This window comes from Sphaeramia orbicularis, chromosome 4 (genome assembly GCF_902148855.1).
Source record: "Sphaeramia orbicularis chromosome 4, fSphaOr1.1, whole genome shotgun sequence".
Taxonomy (NCBI): domain Eukaryota; kingdom Metazoa; phylum Chordata; class Actinopteri; order Kurtiformes; family Apogonidae; genus Sphaeramia; species Sphaeramia orbicularis.
Genome location: NC_043960.1, coordinates 2,868,906 through 2,888,814, shown reverse-complemented (window position 1 = coordinate 2,888,814; position 19,909 = coordinate 2,868,906). Strand labels below are relative to the sequence as shown.

Genomic DNA, 19,909 nt, shown 5'->3' with positions numbered 1-19,909 from the left:
ATTTAGACATGCGTCAGTCCTGAAAAACACAAGGACCAATAAGAGCACCAAAATATAAAACTGCAGCATACAGAAGGCAGTCATTTCAGATTCATCCATTGATATTTTTATTTATGGTTTATACAGGGTGTCCCAAAAAAATTGACATAATTTGAGATGTCCGTATCAGAGTGACTACATGGTCAGAAGAAATTATACTTAATAGGATTGATTTTGGACATAAATTGTTTTATTCTACAAATTTCAATCAAAAAATTCTGGGGTATGGTAATTTTATAATGTTCCAAAGTTATTAAAAATGTTCAATGTGGACTCTGACTAAACATTTCCCAAACTTGTTTATTTATTTATTTATTTAGAACATGCAAAGCAACAAAATAAAACATAGCAGATTAAGACAAAAACAAAATAACATTGAAATGAACAGACTCTATCTTCAAGTACATGCAAGTCTGAATTTTGCAAGGTCAAAAAGGAGTAGGAAGAAGTATAAACTTATTTAATCCAACCCCTCAAGTGCTTTTACACCTTTATCACTAACTTGATACAAGAATCAAACAATCCATTTTTCCTCATTTTACCACCTCTTCTGAAACTGCCGGTCGTCCAGATCCTTTTTTCATCACAAACAGCCTTCCTTTTCAAACTTCTTCTACCGTACATCCAAATCTGCTTTCCCGTTGGCGCTTGTTTATGAAATTTTCTAATAAATTCACGTTGCGCATTCACATTTGACTGAGTTTGAGTGTACTTCAATACACAGAACACCTTTTCTGTTGCACTAAAAGTCATGTCTATTCCTGAAAGCAGAACAATAACAATGATTACACTTTTTTGAGCAAAAGGAGCAAACAAATTTGAAACAAATTATAAGGTGATGAAATGATGTCATATTTTTTGGGACACCCTGTATTTAGACACGTGTCAGTCCTGAAAAACACAAGGACCAATCACAAAAATAAGGCAATTATTTCAGCTTGATAAAATGATCAATGGATGATATTTTGTTTTCAGCAATAATTGGAATGTATCGCAGTCTAGTCTAGTTGTATATCTGACATGACATTTCATTTCCTCTATTAATTTGTGAAATAGGGCTGTTCAATGGGACCAAAATGTCTTATAATGAAATATGTCAAGTGAATGTGAAAGCTAACGATCATCAATATTATATCAATAAGGCACCAATCTGTCCATAATTATAATTCATACTATTAAATGATGTAAATCTGATGGCTTGTAAGACCATCTTGTAAGACCACTGATCTGCCTTGGTGGAGGTCTGCGCTCTCCGAGTCCTTTTCTACTTTTTAAAGTGTTTCTCCAGTCGTATAGTTTTAATGTAGAAAGAGTGTTTTTCAGTCATGTTCTGTCTTCAGTTCATGTACCCTGAAAACAATTCTATATTAATAGATTAATGAGAATTATTTATTATCTGTCTGAAAACAAGTAAAGAACAAACACACAAGAATTCAGTTTACTCTTAAATAACACTGGTCAACAACAAATGTATTGTTTAAGTTTTTTGAGCTGATTTAGGATCATTTTGGTGCTGAATCCAAAAATCACATTAATTTTGCTCGATCAGGTCAACTTTCTGAACTATGCTACATATTGGCTTTTGAACATTTTTGCTTACATTTATGGGCATTTTCACATCATATGATACAAAATTCTTTCATATTTCTTGCAATAAACAAGTTCTGAAGATTTTACTTTCGCCAATTTATGATTAATGTTTTTTTTAATATTACAGGTGAATGAAATGGCTTCGACTAGAAGATCTGGCAAAAATAAGCCTGACGTATTCTGCTACATCTGTGGTGAATACACCATTGTACCTAACAGGAATCCTGTTAGAAAATGATTTTTTTTCTCTTAAAACCTATTTTGGGTGAGAACTATATAAAAAAATCAACTGATAAAGACACAAAAATGTCATCAATTTTGTGAGAAGATCAAATTTTTCAAAATCAAATTAGCAAAAAAACCTGACCTGATTGAGAAAAACAGATGTCATTTTTGGATTTAGCGGTGCAAAACGGTCCGAATTCAGTTGAAAAAACCGAGACAACTTGCAAAAAACATTTTTTTGTAACCCGGTGTAATCTAAGGTCCAAGGTTTTAGTGCTTTAATCAGGATCTGTTTCACTGTAATTTTTTATAATGTGACACAAATGGAATCCAAAAGGTTTAAACCATCTGAATCTACACACTGAGGTTTTTCACTTTTTTGTCTTTTTTTTTATCTTTGTACTGAGGTCTGAGTGATCCTCCAGGAGAATCCATTGTCCATTAGTGTCAACAGGAGGTACTTTTATATGTTTTGGTCCATTATCTACTATCAGAAGTTACCTCGATAACCTTTAATCCTGATTCATGATACAGGTTCCAGATCAGCGACAACAACACTTCCTCTGCTCAACATGTCGGTGCAAAGATAAACAAGTCTGGACTGAACCTGAACCGAGTCTCCACTTCAGACCTGGTATTATTGTTAATTTTAGAGGAAATCAATATTTTTGACACTAAGAATAAGAAGCGTAACCTTCAGACAAAACAAATCCTCAAGCGGATGCCTGGGATTGTTTTAAATGGATGGAACATTAGTACAAGCTGAGCTCTCGTGTGTGCTTGTATTGTCTGTCTTATCTTATCAGACGTCACAATGTTGAGCATCAATATAAACTGAGGAGAAAAACCCATGTAAGTGTAAAAGGAGTTGTACTGTATCAAAGCCGTGTCAGGGTCAGTGACTCTGCTGTTGTTCAACACTCCTGACACCTCATAAGGGGCTTTTTTTGTTTAGAAGTGTCGTGTAGATGAAATTCCTCAAGAAAATAATAGCAAAGTTTCGCTCAAGCAGCTGCATAACCACCATTAATATTCAGATTCAGAAAAGTTTATTAATCCCAGAGGAAATTGTGTTACAGCCGCTCCATGCAAACATAAGAAAAAGTAGCAGAAAAGAAATTATCAGCTTCTCCTCTTGCATCAACTTTAATAAAAATCAGCTCAGTTTTATTCATGGTTTGTTTCTTTTCAATTCAACTTTATAGAGCACATTTCATGCACAAGGCAGACTCAATGTGCAGCAACACAACAGGTATATAACATAAAGCATACACATACAACACTTTTGTAATAAATTGAAAGCAATTATATATATGTTTTTTATTTTTTTCAGATCTTTTTTTTTTTTTTAAGATTCAATCATGACTCAAAAATCAGTCTCAACCTTGAGTTTTGTGATTCACTGAGACTTTTTTAGCTGAATAAATAAATATGTAAACAGCAGCTTTTACAAACATAAAAATGTCACTGTAAGATGAACTAAAACAATAGAAATCCAAATAAATCCTGCTTCATTTTCATTTCGTCATGATCAAGAGTGAAATGTTTTTGCACATGTTTGTAGATCTTATTAGATAGTGTGAATTATTTCATGCTCTGTTTTCAGCCTGAATATAGCAAGACTTTCCTCGTAAAACCTGAATAAGACTAAACTAAAACTAACAAAACCTGTTAATTTCTTCAAAATGATACTCAAGCTACTGGCCAGTTTTTAATCTCTTATTAGCCTCAGCATAACTGCTTAAATCACATTTTTTTCAAATTACAGCCAGTGATGAAAAATGAATTAGCAGTGTTAGGAGAGTAAAGTTACACAGATATCACAGTTTTGCCAAAAATATAACTAAGGCATTTTTGCTATGATGCTAATGATATAAAACTGTAAATATACACATACGTATAGCTAAAAAAAAGTAAATAATAATAATAAACTAGAAGCACTCGGAGAGCGCAGACCTCCGCCAAGGCTGATCAGTGGCCCCCCCCGTGGGCCCCCCCACGCCAAGGAGGTTATGTTTTTGCCAGGGTTTGTTTGTTTGTTTGTCTGTCTGTCTGTTTGTCTGTCCGTTAGTGTGCAACATAACTCAAAAAGTTATGGACAGATTTTGATGAAATTTTCAGGGTTTGTTGGAAATGGGCCCCCCCGTGGGCCCCCCCACCCCCGATCACCACCAAAATTTAATCATTTCTTCCTTAGCCCATTTCCAACAAACCCTGAAAATTTAATCAAAATCTGTCCATAACTTTTTGAGTTATGTTGCACACTAACGGACAGACAAACAGACAAACAAACAAACAAACCCTGGCAAAAACATAACCTCCTTGGCGGAGGTAAAAAACAAATAGTATATCAATTTCTACAATATGTACTGGACAAATCAATATCAACATGATAAGTAAAAGAAACATATACAAATAAATGTGTAAAATATTATTGTGTGTAATTTTAATTATGTGGTTAATTAGGGTGTAATCATTTTACCGTACAATGCACTGACATAGTTTCATATCATGGAAAGGGTCGTCCAGTAACTGAAGGGTTGGTGGTTCAAATCCCGCTCTGTCCTAGTCATGTGCTGTTGTGTCCTTGGGCAAGACACTTCACCCACCTTCCCTCCAGTGCTGCTACATACACCACAAACAAAAAGTTAAGGATATTTTAAATTTGGGTTTGTTTTTTTTTCAGTTGGGATTCTTGCACAGCGCTTTTTACTTTTTTGTGTGTGAATTGAACTGAAACACATTTTTTTAATGACCAGACAGTTTTATTTGCAAATGGCAAAAATGATAAAAAAAAGACAAAACAAAAAGAAATATCCTTAACTTTTTGTTTGTAGTGCATGTAGTTTACCGCCACCAGAGTGAGAGTATGAGTGAATGAATAATGGATCCACTGTACGTGCTTTGAGTATGTGTTCATAGAAAAACACTATATAAATTTAATCCATTATTATTATTATTATTATTATTATTATTATTATTATTATTATTTTATTTGATCATCGGACTTTCAGATGAGTAATTATACTGATTATTGTGGCATTAGAGCCATTTTGTCTGTTTTTTTTTTTTTGTTGTTTTTTTTTTACAAATAGCCGTGTCAGACATTGAGTCAATTCCAAACAGCAGGTCACTGACCGCAGATGAACAACATGAATCCAAGCCAAGTCCTCTACACTGAAATGTTCTGAAGTATATAGATAACAGTGTAATTTTACAATCTGCTGGTGTCAGATCCTATCAGCGTCTCCAGGTGATGTCCCTAGAGAAACTTGTTGATCTGTTTCCTTTGGACGGTTCCGAGAATAAACTCAAAGGTGATTCTATTTAGATTTCGGAGAATCTGGTTAATCAGAAGTCTGCCGTCTGTGTGCGCTCACACTGTGGGTCAAAAACTGGTCTGACACCCAAACAATGCAGCTTTTTCACCTCATAGCTTCCCACTTTTGTGAATGGATTAAAGTATGGGAGTCTGACACTTCCTGTTTTTGTGCAGCTATACACTACTATTGTGTGTATATCAGTCAAAATACTCGCGATGCTGACACGGAAATTCTAAAGCTTTTCTCCGTCTGTGCTCGGGCTTCAAATGAATCACAAAAACGTGACGTGAACCTAAAAAAATAAACAAGTGTATTTCAGTGGTTTCCATTATAACGTCACGTGGGCGATGGCATTGTTTACATCCATGTATTACATACTGGGCACATGTTCACGCATCTGTCCCATGTGAACACAGTGTCTCAGAACGTAAGGAATGAACTGATTAGAATTTGATGCTCAAAGGTCAAACATTAAATTCACTGCATCCTCACAGGGCATATTTTTGTCCATAACTCACCTCTTATACTCAAATTACCGTATTTTCTGGACTATAGCCGCTACTTTTTTCTCATGCTTTGAACCCTGTGGCTTATACAACGATGTGGCTCAAGTATAGATTTATACAGGTTAATGTCCTCCAGGGGGTGCTCTAGCAGGAAGCACAAAAGCGAGACAGACAGGTGGAAGAGGTGATGAAGAGGAGGAGTTTTAAGCTTAACTTTTAACAATCATTTTGCGCAAACCCTCATCATGGAAAACACACGAAAAAATGCATATGATGCAGCTTTTAAATGAAAACCAATCTGTCTGTCCAAGAAGGAAACAGAGCTGCTGCACCGAAGTGCCATTGAGAGTGACAATGGAAGAGAGACGTAGGAGGAGTGTGACGGAGCCTCTGAGGATGTTCAACTCCGACACTGAAGAAGACGACTGCAGCGGTTTAATGAGCAGAAGGAAGATGCAGATACAGATCAATGACTTTTCTGGGTTTTTTAACCAGCCGTGTTCCTGCACTGTTTGGACAAAAGCAGTTAAGGCACAGGTGTCAAACATGCGGCTCCAGGGCCAAATCCAGCCCGCCTAAGGGTCCAGTCCGGCCCCTGGGATGAATTTGTGAAATGCAAAAATTACACTGAAGATATTAATCATTTTAGTTCAGGGACCACAAACAGACCACTTAAATCTCCAGTGGGTCGGATCAGTAAAATACTACCATAATAACCTTTAAATACTCACAACTTACAATGTGGACGCCTGCGGCTTATAGTCAGGTACAGCCTATATATGTACAAATATTTTTTTCTTTTAAAATTTGATGAGTGCAGCTTACATTCAGGTGCACCTTATATTCAGGTACACTCTACAGTCCGGAAAACACGGTAAAACAAAACACAGCTTTAGAATCATATCTAGTTAACTAGTCTTTCAAGAAGGGTTTATAGCAGGTCTGCATGACTATGAAAAAGTCATATTACAATTATTATATCGCCACATTCGGGATTCAACAACATTTGTTATGATCTACATTTGTTGGAATGACTTGAATAATGACAGTCTCCGGTCCCAGGACCCGTTATCTTTATGGGTTCCAAAAGTCAGAACAGAACTGGGAAAGAAAGCTTTTAAATATTCTGCTCCCACTGCCTGGAACAACCTACAGAAGGAGATTAAACTGAAGGAACTGGTCTGTTTAAATACATTCAAAGTCATTTTAAATCAATGGGAAAAGGACAAACGTGGGCGTAGATGTTTTTCTAATTGATTGAATTGGGTTTGGCTTTGAGATGCTTTTAACCCTTAGGGGTCTGAGCCTATTTTGGCTGTTTTTGAGTACTTTTGATTTTTCCTTTATATACTATACAAAGAAATGTTTATTATACCCATGTTTGGTTGCTTTTTTTTCAGCACAACTTCATCCATCTCCTCTGCCTAGTATTTTTTCACTATCACTATATCAACACAAAAGGCCAAAAAAAACACACAAAAAATATAAAATTCAATTTGAAAAATCGATATAATTTGTTGTATAAATTACACAAAGATGCTTAATGAACCTTTTCAAAGACTTTAAAAGTGAATATTGGTTCCAAATATTAGGTATATAAAATGAAAATTGTAATAAATTAAAACTATACTCAAATATTTGATATAAAAGCAGATCTTTACATAGGCGTTTTCTCCAGTTTTCTAACCCACCCCCCACCCGCAGTCCTCCTGGTTTCCACATCTGGGTCAGGTGGGGGTTATTCTCACCCTTGCCTGTGATGCTAATGCAGCCTGTGGATTAGAATCTGCAGATTCTGACAGTTTTTTCCATTTTGAAAAAGGACAAAAAATGACGAAGATATGGTCAGAAATAGAACACCCGCCTCATTTTCATACTTTTATTCACATTTGTTCAAACCGTCATATCTCCAGTTGTATTTGCTCTATTAACATCAAATAAAACATGGGACAGTGTTTCAAGTCCACACATTTGATTGCAGTTGGCACCAGTGGTCTACGTGACCGACTTCCGTCGCTACAACGTGTTGAAAATGTCATGTGATTCAGTCACGGGGCCGTGACCGTGGACCCCTAAGGGTTAAGGAACACTGTTGTTATACTTTCAGGACCTTTTAAAATAATGGTGATGTTTTATATGTATGTTCTGATCAGTTTTAAGTTTGTATTTAGTTCTGACTTTCATTGTGTTTATGTATATTAGAGTGGACATATGGCTGTGATTTCCATTTTATGTAACGTCTGCTGCTGCTGCTGTCTTGGCCAGGACACTCTTGAAAAAGAGATTTTTAATCTCAATGAGCTTTTGTTCCTGGTTAAATAAAGGTTATAATAATTCATTTTTGAAGAATATACAAAATGTATAAGAAGTATAAATGACGTGTAAATAGTTGTACTAATGTACTGAAATCAAATCCAGTGACATATTGTGGGGGATTTTGGAAATACGTTAGGGAGCCGATGATGGAAATACAGCAGAGCCGGGGGGGGTGTTCACAAGTATGCAGCTGTTCCAGTAACAGAGTGACTTGTATTATTAGGAAGTTTGTTCTCTGGAACCGTTCTTACGAAGACTGTACTCACCAAGTTCACAAGAGTGTACTCAGTGAACATGGTTTTTGAGAAATGACCATTACAGCTGACAGAAGGACCCCAAGTGGCCAGTGTTGGGTTTAATGCTGCCTTCAGGTGCTGTCGGAAAGTTGATCCTTTCCACTTGTGAATTTGAAATTGCAAGTGCGTTGTGTTCAAGTGCTTTTGTTGTTGTGGCAAAATGAAAAATGGCTGAAACACAATTTATCGTGGCCTGCTACTTGAGTAAAACAGTTTTTGACGTGTTAATTCATTGGCTACTGCATTTTTTTGGGACTTTTTTTGGCAAATTTTGTACGTTATGAATGAGCAAAATCATCAGTTAACAGCAGCAGAACTTTAATAAAAGCATTGGTTATCATTCACCATGAATCTCTCGTTGCTCTCCGCCATGTTGAAAAGGTCAAAGGTTATTTTCATCTAGGCAGCTTGTGGATAAATTTTTTCCCCCAGTTTTCCAGTGGAAAATACAACATAAAGGGGCGTTCATGTGCAATTTTTGAGTTTGTAACTTGTATTTACCATAATTTCCATAGCACATGAAGGCAGGATAAATCCCATACCTATGGCAGAGTTTTGATTAAACCAGATTAGTTTTGAGTTCCTTGTTATCTTAAGCTCAGATCGCCAGAAAACCATTGATTAAAATCAGAAGTTATCTGCAACTCTGAAAAACAACTGAGATTTTATTTTTTTCGTAACACCTTTACACATGCTGTTATTACAATGTGGGAAAGGGCAGGTAATATTTATTTCTTCCTGCTCCTTCAGCACTCATTGAATAGTTTGGGTTATAGTGTATTTGTAAGATTCTTTGTAAAAGGTATGAGTTATAAATGGAGGGGAGAAAAAAATGGAAGAAAAAAGAAACAGAAAAATGTTGCTTTAACCCCAGGTTTTCTTCCATGTTATCTGAGGTCGTAGTGTTCTGTAGAATGAGTGATGACGTCTCGTCTGTGCATTGTATTGTTAATAGTATTTTTCCTCTTTTGTCGTCGGTGGAAAGATACAAGTCATGACTCATTTCTGTTGCAGTCAAGGTTGTCACACTCTGGGGGACACAACAGATTTTTTACCTCCACAGAATTCCTTTTCCTTTTTCTTTGCATCTGTAAAAATGCAGCAGTTGGCATGTTTCACCCTCAGGAATACTTGGTAGTTCTTCTCGGTTTAACTGGACTGGTTCAGCTCTTTTTCTGAAAACATTTCATCTCTTGTCTGAGAGACTTCCTCAGTTCTGGAGAGGAAAAAGAGCTGAAGATGATGAAAAGAGCTAAAAAAGAAGAAGCCAAACTAGTCCAGTTGAACCGAGGAGAACTACCAAGAATAAGGATGACCTGGGCAAATGAGAGCCTACACAGACACCCCTAGTAATAATCTAACCATTTCTTAGTTTAATTATGTTATTATTAAAGGAGTGATGTTTTGCTTTTTTAAATGGAATTCTGCATTTTAAAACATTTCCCTGTGGTCTCCATAAACTGTGGACTAATAAAAGTGGGTTTACCAAAGTATGATCTCTTTAAGAAAGGGGCTTCTTCTTTGTAAGTAAGCCTAGAATATATTATCTGTTTGTAAAATTATTTTTGGAAATAACACAGTGAAATGAGCAGAATAGAACAAAAAGCTCATTTTATGTCAAATGTTTCTTCCAAATTATGTCAGGGTAAGTCTTTAAAAAGCTGAAATATGACACAGTAAAGCTTTGGAAGAATTGTTCATTTTGGTGGAATGGAATTGGTGCTTCATGACAAGAAGGTTCTGAGTTTGATTCCTGGGTCGACCACTGTGGACCCCTCTGTGTGGAGTTTACATGTTCTCTCAGTGTATGCATGGGTTCTCTCTGGGTTCTCCCACCATCCAAACACATGCACCATAATAGGTTACTACAGGGGCATCAAAGTCATTTTAGTTCAGGTTCCACATTCAGCCCAATATGACCTTAAGTGGGTCGGACCAGTAAAATAATAACATAATAACCTGTAAACAATGAGAACTCCAAGTTTTTCCTCACACTTCTTAAGAACAATAAGTGCAACTTTAAGTATATTATATATTATTATTTACACATGTGAATTACAACTTAAAGATCACAGTGGACCGAAGATGGATGGATGGATGGATGTATAAATGTATGTATAAATGTATATATATATATATATATATATGTTTGTATGTATGTTTGTATATGTGTATATATGTATGTTTGTATGTATATGTATGTTTGTATGTATGTCTGTTTGTGTGTTTGTATGTATGTCTGTATGTTTGTGTGTTTGTATGTATGTATGTATGTTTGTGTGTTTGTATGTATGTATGTATGTATGTTTGTATGTACAGTATGTATGTATGTTTGTATGTATATATGTATGTATGGCTTTCAGCCTCTTGTTTCCTCTGTTTTGTGTTTCTTCTCAGTGCCTGGCCCACGTCGAGGCCTTCATAGACTTCAGTGAGGATGAGCTCATCGAGGACGGGGTCTTAAACCAGGGTAAGTCTGTACTTTGTCTTCTCTTCTGTGGAAAAGTCAGAGAACATTCATCCCTGGGGCTTTAGAGGAAGGTGAGGGGGCTCTTTTTTGTCTCCGAGGAGAGAGGAGCGCGGCCGGCTGCCTTTCCTGTTTGGATCTTCAACCGGCCGTCGTGTGAGTTTGCTGCACTGCAGGGAGAAGACGTAACCATCAAACCGCTCAAAAGACTATTTCCTCTAAGGAAGTTTGGAGAGAAGGCCGGGGAGGACAGCAGAGGCATTCGTCTTACCTTCAAAGCCAGCGTTCCTTGTCGCTCACAGGAATAGTGCTGTCAGCAACACTGTCCTCCAGCCAAGGTTATTATCGTTAAAGAAAACTGATGAAATGACGAAAACTAGAATTGAAAAAGCATTTACGTTAACTGAAATAAATAAAAACTATAATTAAAAGAAAAAAATATAACTATATACTACTACTACTACTACTACTACTACTACTACTACTACTACTACTACTACTACTACTACTACTACTACTGCTAAATTAGATTTATACAGTGCTTTTCTATGAATGCATACTCAAAGCGTGTACAGTGGATCCATGATTCATTCACTCACATTCATACTACATACACTACAAACAGAAAGTTAAGGATATTTCTTTTTTTTTTTTTGTTCTTTTTTGTCATTTTTGCCATTTGTAAATAAAACTATGTCTGATCCAAGGTTATTATCGTTAACGAAAACTAACAAAATGACGAAAACTACAACTAAAAAAACATTTTCGTTAAATGAAATAAATAAAAACTATAATTAAAAGAAAAAATGATAGCTAATTGAAACTGTATTGTGTGATTACAAAACTAAAACATATAAAAGTTATGGATAAAATTCCCTTTGTTTTCGTCTTTGTCAATGTCGGATTGATACAGAATCGATTTATTTCGCTCTAGTAATTTTAGCTAGCGCCACCATACGACACTTTTTGCTCCGTCACTTGTGTTCACTTGTGGTTTCCAGTCGTCTTCTGGTCCCCACTCTACCTGGAAACATGGAGACTAAAGTTGGGAGAAAGCAGCAGAGTCCTGTCTGGGATTTATTTGAATACGACGACAGAGAAGAAGAGAAAAGAGACCACTAAACTAAAATTAATACTAAAACTAAACTAAAACTAAGCATTCAGAAGAAAAAGAAAATTAATAAAAACTATCAAACCTGCTCTAAAAACTAATTAAAACTAACTTAAATAAAAAGGGTTATAAATAACTGAGTTAGAGAAAAACAAAAGTCAGAACTAAATAGAACTAAAGTATAATGAAAAATCCAAAACTATTAGAACCTTGCCTCCAGCCCAGCTCTGCTTCGTATGCCAAGGTTTCCCATGCTCGGAGTATGCGGGGTGGGGTGGGGGGCGTCTCCCCAGGGTCTGTCGCCTGCTGTCTGGCACTGGCTGAGCGCTCCAGAAGCCTTAGATGTCCAGGAGTTTGACACAATAAAGCTTGGGAACTATTGTTTATATTGGTGGCACGGAATGTTGGCTCACGCTTCGAAGGCGAGCAACAAGTAATAATAGACCTGTTCTAAAAATAGAAACCTTGGCATGAATACCTCCCAGTGCCACCTGTAAACGCACAATAATTGGCATGTGCGCATTGTTTCATGTCACGCTTTCATCCTCGGCTCGGAGTATTTTCAAGTAGTGGACATTTTTCCGCTAATCTAATGACATTATGTAGGTGGATGGTATTGTTAACAGTATTTTTCCCTCTTAGACGTTTGCGGAAAGAGACGAGTCCGTGACCCATTTCTGTCCAGACGAAGGGTGTCGAGGCCTTTTTCCGTCAAAAGGATGAAATTCCTTTTACGTTGCCGTCGGTAAACACGCAGCAGTTGGCATGAAGGGATTGTTTTTATGTTTTGTCTGATGTTCTCCTCCAAGTTTTCTTCCATGACCCATTTCTGTCCAGATGAAGTGTGTCAGGGACTTTTTCTTTCTGAAGTTGATAATTCTATAATCATGATATTACTAAGAAACTGGAAAGTAATATAGGATTATTTCTTAATCCTTCTGCGGCTTTTTTTTTCATCATATGTATAAGTTATCCATCTTATAGTGTATTATTTATACAAAAATAATGATATCTTGGTCGTATTGTTGGAGTATTTTTCTGCTGTTTTGGAAAGAGACCATGACCCACTTCTGTTCAAGCAGTGTTTCAACTTTATTTCCTGTTGGATTTTTTTGGTTTTAAAGCAGCGCATGACTTTCATTCCAAATTTTTTTTTCAAATTTGTAATTTGCTCGGGATGAGAATCGATAAGAATTTAACGATTCCAATTCCATTATTGATTTTGCTTATTGATACTTATGGATTCTCTTATCGATTCTCACTGGGTGAGGGAATAAAAGAGTACAAATGGGTTTGTTTGCATTACCTGTTTTTTAATTTATTATTATTTATTTTATTTATTTATATTTCCATCTTTGCACAGAAAAGATAACATGTACAGTATGCACATATAATAATAACAGATTATGCTGGGCCCAGTTCGAGGGGGGGGTCACACCATACGACTGTACAAAGTGAAACTTAAGACGCTTTACTAATTCCTCTCTGTCTCCTGCTGTTGTGCACCTCATTTTCCTTTTCCCTACCTAAACTTTTATTTGAGGGGGCAGGACGTTTGTCCCCTAGTGTTTGCTCTGCTGCTAGATTCACAAGTGTCGCTAAGTAGTGTATCACATATGTGACATTCCTGCAAATGAATTTCATGCTGTGTGGACAAATGTTTGAGTATACTGGAGGGATTTCACCCCTTTGAAGAAATGGAAGCTTTCCAAGTGTTACAAATGGCCCTGGTGACGTCTGTTCACCTGAAATACAGCCGTACTTTGGAACGTTTCTGCCTCGACACCATGTTGACTACATTCTAATCTAAACCAATGCAGCATACGTATGATGTCATCACGCATGCGCAGCGAAGGTGGAACTGACAAGTAGAATCATTAAGCAAGCAGGCAAACGATTCCAAGGAATGGAGCTACTGGGAACCGGTTCTCAAAAAGAAGCGGTTCTCGATTCCCATCCCTAGTGATAGCCTAATTATCACTAATCCATTAGTCGTTCTGTGCTTACACTCCTGAATCACTTCCCTTACAGCAGGGCTGTCAAACTCATTTTGGTTCAGGGGCCACATTCGACTAAATCTGATCTGAAGTGGGTCGGACCAGTAAAATTTATATATTATTATGTTATTATATGTCAACTCCAAACTTCTGTGTTTTAGAGTGAGGAAAGTAAATTTACATTATGAAAAGGTTCACATCTACAAACTATCCTTTCAAAAGATGTGAATTACATGAACAAACTGAAAAAAATAAGTGTAATTTTAACAATATTAAGCCTCAGTTTATCCTTTCCACATGTACATTATAACTTACAGATCACAGTGGATCTACAAACACACCAAACATTTAATAACAGGCGGAATCTTGTTAAAATTGTCCTTCTCTTAGGACATTTCAGGTCGTTCATATTTGTTCAGGTTATTCACATTTTTTGCAAAATTAATCTTTGTTTTAGTGTAAATACATGAAAATATCTACATTTACAAAGAGAAAAATTTGGAGTTGTCATTATTTCTATGTTATTCTGATAGTATTTTACTGGTCCTGCCCACTGGAGATTGAATTGGTCTGAATGTGGAACCTGAACTAAGAGGATTGTTCATATCTTAGTGTAATTTTTGCATTTCACAAATTCATCCCAAGGGCCTGACTGGACCGTTTGGTGGGCCGGATTTGGCCCCCGGGCCGCATGTTTGACACCTGTGCCTTACGGTGAACAACTTGGAAGATGACTCCATCATAAACACAGTCCGCTTGTTTATATAACAAATGGAAACTTCACTCGGGCGTCTTCAGAAGTTGTCGCAGCAGCAGCAACTTCGCTGTCTCTTCATGAGTGCTGAACCCACATGTGGCCTTTACCTCCATCCACCAACTAGACTCATTCTTTAAAACAACCCTGGTGGAATGGAGATTTTTATACATATATAGCGATCTGGCTCGTTTTCTTGCCCAATCTGAGAAAAAACGCTTTCGCCTCCCACAATGCACTTTGCGATTTGTGATTTCTTCTTCTACTTCTTCTGAATATACATGAGTAATTTGGGTTATCATGTTGTATTTGCTTGGAAAATTGTCTTCCAGGTTATCTGAGGTCAGAGTGTTCTTTAGAATGAGTGATGATGTCTCTTCTGTGCATTGTATTGTTAATAGTAGTTTTCCTCTTTGGTCGCTGGTGGAAAGATACAAGTCATGACTCATTTCTGCTGCAGTGAAGTTTGTCAGACTCTGGGGGACAGAACAAATGTTTTACCTTCACAGAATTCCTTTTCCTTTTTCAGGGTATCTGTAAAAATACCAGCTGTTGTCCTGAATTTCACCTTTTCTAACCATTTCTTAGTAGCAGTTACATTATTCTTAGGAAATGGGCTCCTTTTCTGTAACACTAGGATATTACATAGATTGGAAGGGCTGGTGTTTTTCTGCAGAAGTGGATGAAACTGAACTGTAACTTGGACATTCATTGTGTAAATGACTGAACAAATGGCTGCGTTCATGGATGAAGGAACAGGTCATTTCATTTCGTACAATTTTGCTTTGAGCTGCTATTCATTAGTCTGTGTTTCGCCAGCCGTGTGAAATTTAATCTAAAAAGAAAGAAAGGAAGAAGGACAGAAACGCACTTCTTCCTACTAAATAAGCCTTGTTTATATTATTTGTTTGTAAAATTGCTTTTGGAAATATTAAATTCATATTGTTGTGTGTTTTGCCCATTACTTAAAATGAGCAAAACAGACCGAAAAGCTTGATTTATGTCTTATCTTTTCTTCCAAATTATGTCAGGTTAAGTCATTAAAAGCCTTAAGCTTCACACAATAAAACTTGAGATGTTTCCAAGCAATAAATTTAATCGTTTACTTGTGATAAAAATTGAATAAATTACTTGTTTGTTTTGGTTTGTACAGGGTTTCTGCAGGTCATTAAAAAGCATTAAAAGTCATTAAATAGATTTTGTGAAAATGAAGGCCTCAAATGGCATTAAATTCGATGTCCAGAGGCATGAAAAAATTAAATACACTTTGCTATTTGCGATTCATTTTGATTATATAAACATGTAATAACTTTGATCGGACATGTAGTGTGATGATTGACAGGTCAAACCCTTTAATTGGCTATTATTTATGGGCGGTACACAAAGTCACAACACCAGGTGCTTAGAATGGAATGCACTGTGAGCGTGTTTATGGTGTGACGAATGAGCAGAGGGAATATTAGCAAATGTTGGAAAAATGGGAAAATGAACTATTCAGAACCTGGTTAAAGTCTGTCGACGGTAAACCATCATAAAACTATAAATAAAACTGTATCTGCAGTTGGACGTGGGCATTACATTTGTTTAAAGTGGCATTAAAAGGGAATTAAAAATGTACACTTTACACTACAATATTTTTTATTTATTTATTTATTAATTATTATTGTTAATTATCTTTTTTATGCAACAGAGTGCGAATGTTCATGGGTTTGGTTATTAAAAAAAACAAAAACAATGACTGTATTATGCTTTTCTGGATGACTTAATTTGTAATAAAAACACTTTGAACAAAATAAAAGGGAATTAAAAAGCATTAAATTAGATTTGCTGATACCTGTAGAAATTCTGATTAATCATTGCTCCTAGTACAATAATTATAATAAACATAATAGCAACAATTCGAAAACTTGGCATGAATACTTTCCATAGTCACCTGTTAACATGCAGCAGTTATGAATGCATTATCATGAATGAGTGGTTTTTATTTCAGGTCATCTCAGGTTTGAATAAATGAACATTTTCCTGAAAAACTAAAAAGCTTAACAGCCTTTTTCACTCAGTCATTTACAGAAAAGGCAGATGTTTTTCCTTCAGATTCCTTTTATGAGATCAGTACACTTAATTTGACCCTTTTGTCCTGTCCTGTCTCTGACCGTCCACAGTGGACACATCTGTCTTGAATCTCCAAACCGAGATCGAGCGACACCTCAAAGATGAGCGGAGGGGTGAGCGTCTTCGCAGCGGCGTCCAGGTGGTCATCGCCGGAGCCACCAACGCAGGGAAAAGCAGCCTCCTGAACACACTGTGTAAGCAAAACCAAAACACAAGCACAGCCAGTGACGGGATTAAGATTAAACCCTGGCGACAGACTCTTCACGTTTGGGAGGGGGAAACGGCAGCAGCTGTCACGCCATAAGCAGTTTTCTGATACTTCTTTGATTTATTAAAATGCAAATTTTGTTCTATATACACAGAAAGTAAGAAAGTACAGCAAGAGAAGAGGCAAAACTAGACTGAAGCAGAAGTTAGACTTCCACATAAGGCAGCAGTTGTTTCTTCTGACCTTAAATGGCTTCCATATAGTAGATACAGCTGAGCTCTGCTCAGAGCTTCTGTTGTCTGCAGAGGTGTTTAGCTCTTCACAGGGTAAAGGTAGTCCTAAAGTAGTCTTTATATGTTTAGTTTCTGTTTAATTGTGTTTGTAGATCTAGATTTGTGCTACAGGGGTTGAGTCAAAGGTGTTTGGGTTTCCATTCTGAGTGGCCACTTTATTAGGTACACCCACACTAGCAATGTGTTCCTAATAAAGTGGCCAGTGAGTGTATATGCTGCTGTTGTAGGGCATCTGCTTCATGGTTTGAGGTGTTATGTGTTCAGAGATGGTCTTCTTTCGGTCAACTAGAATCAGTCTGGACATTCTGTCTTCATTCATTCAGGCTAATCGTTTGTTTTTCTGACCATTCTCTGTATCCTTTAAGGCAGAGGTCTGAAACATGCAGCCCCGGGGCCAAATCCGGCCCACCAAAGGGTCCAGTCTGGCCCGTGGGATGAATTTGTGAAATGCAAAAATTACACTGAAGATATTAATCATTTTAGTTCAGGTTCCACACACAGGCCAATTTAATCTCAAATGGGTTGGATCAGTAAAATACTATCATAATAACCTATAAATACTCACAACTCCAAATTGTTCTCTTTGTAAATGAAAACATTTTCATGTCATTTCACTGTATTTACACTAAAGCAAACTATCATTTCACAAAAATGTGAATAACCTGAACAAATATGAACATTTTGAAATGTCTGAAGTGCAACTTCACCAATATTCTAGCTGTTATTAAATGTTTTGTGTATTTGTAGATCCACTGTGATATGTAAATTAGAATTTACATGTGTAAATGATAAACCAAGACATAATATTGTTTATGTTTCTGTTTATGCATTTGGCAGATGCTTTTTTCCAAAGCGACTTACAGGGGAAAACCAATCAAATCACTCTATCAATCAAATTTTATTTATATTGCCCCAGATCACAACAAAAAGTTCTCTCATGACACTTTATATGAATTGTTGGTCAAAACCAGACTCTAAGCCAATTTACAGAAACCCAACAGAATATTGTTAAAATTGCACTTAGTTTTCTTAAGAAATTTCAGTTTGTTCAAGTTATTCGCATTGTTTTAAAGGATAGTTGGTAGATGTAAACATTTTCATTGCATAATTTTACTTTTTTCGCTCTAAAACATAGAGGAAAGTTTGTAGTTGACATTATCGTATTTTCTGAACAATAAGCCGCTACTTTTTTCTCGTTTTGAACCCTGCGGCTTATACAATGATGTGGCTCGAGTATAGATTTTTACAGGCTAACGGCCTCCAGGGGGCGCTCTAGCAGGAAGCACAAAAGTGAGACAGACAGGTGGAAGAGGGGATGAAGAAGAGGAGAAGTTTTAAGTTTAACTTTGAACAATCATTTTGCACAAACCCTCATCATGGAAAACACACGAAGAAATGCATATGATGCAGCTTTGAAGTTAAAAGCAATCGATGTGTCTGTAAAGAAGGAAACAGAGCTGCAGTATGGAAGAGACAGTGAGAGACAACGGAAGAGAGACGTAGAGGGAGTGTGACAGAGCCTTTGAGGATGTTCAACTGAAGAACACTGAAGAAGACGACTGCAGTGGTTTAATGAGCAGAAGGAAGAGGAAGACTCAGATCAATGACTTTTCTGGGTTTTTGAACCAGCCTGTTCCTGACGTTTTACTGCCGTGTTCCAGGTACTGTTTGGAAAAAAGCAGTTAAATATTTAAATAATCTGTCTGTTTACCATCTTTCTGTGTAAATATCTCATGTTACAATGTGGACACCTGCGGCTTATAGTCAGGTGTGGCCTATATATGTACAAATATTTTTGTCTTTTAAAATTTGGTGGGTGTGGCTTATACTGAGGTGCGCTCTATAGCCTGGAAATTATGGTATTTATATATTATGTTATTATTTCACTGGTCCGGCCCACTTCAGATCAAATTTGGCTTAATGTGGCCCCTGAACTAACATGGATTTGACACCCCTGCCTTAAGGGTTAAGTTGTGGGTGGAAATCCCAGAAAATCTGCAGTTTCTGAAACACTCAGACCAAGAACCTTGCCATGTTCAAAGTCACTTAAATCACTGTTCCTTCTCACTGTGATGCCCAGAGTTTCTACTATTAGACACTTGCATTAAAATTAAGTAGAAAAGGTGTACCTAATGATGTGGCCGTTGAGTGAATGTACAGTATGTGTGTCATTATGCACATACCCCACACACACACACACCTTCAATATTATTTCACTGTGACTTTCCAAATGTATATGAAGCTGGATCTATTTTATTTTATAATATTGTATTTATTTTACATTCAATGGACCCAGTGTTTGTGTTGATAACAGCAGTTCTTACCGTTGGAAGCATCTTAGGCAGTCAATACATGGTTTATTTGCTGAAATTTCCCACAACCATCTGTCAATTTACTGCTAGTTCTTCAAATATTTACTTTATAAGTGTGTGTTTCCACATTTAGTCAGAACCTGATGAACCCTCGTCGTATCGTGTAACAGTATTTGTTTGGGTTAATGTATCCTGAATTCATTTAAAATCACTTAACCTGATCCGACCAGAGCGTGGCTTTGGCCGCGGCTCCTCGCTGCTTCCTATCAGAATAATAGACTTATGAATCAAACTTGCTATCGTTTCCTGTTCAGATTAATCTTTCCCAGGACCTGGACTCACACTGAGTCAGCACAGACA

At 36.7% G+C, this 19,909-nt stretch overlaps 1 protein-coding gene across 1 annotated transcript in view; it reads left to right on the top strand.

The window, feature by feature from the left end:
- The window catches only part of gtpbp3 (GTP binding protein 3, mitochondrial), a 48,562-nt gene that overhangs the window by 11,910 nt on the left and 16,743 nt on the right, over positions 1-19,909 (top strand). The window contains exons 6-7 of the mRNA XM_030133239.1: positions 10,693-10,765; positions 16,787-16,930. Coding sequence (XP_029989099.1) covers positions 10,693-10,765; positions 16,787-16,930 — 217 coding nt within the window. The remainder of the gene's footprint in view (positions 1-10,692; positions 10,766-16,786; positions 16,931-19,909) is intronic.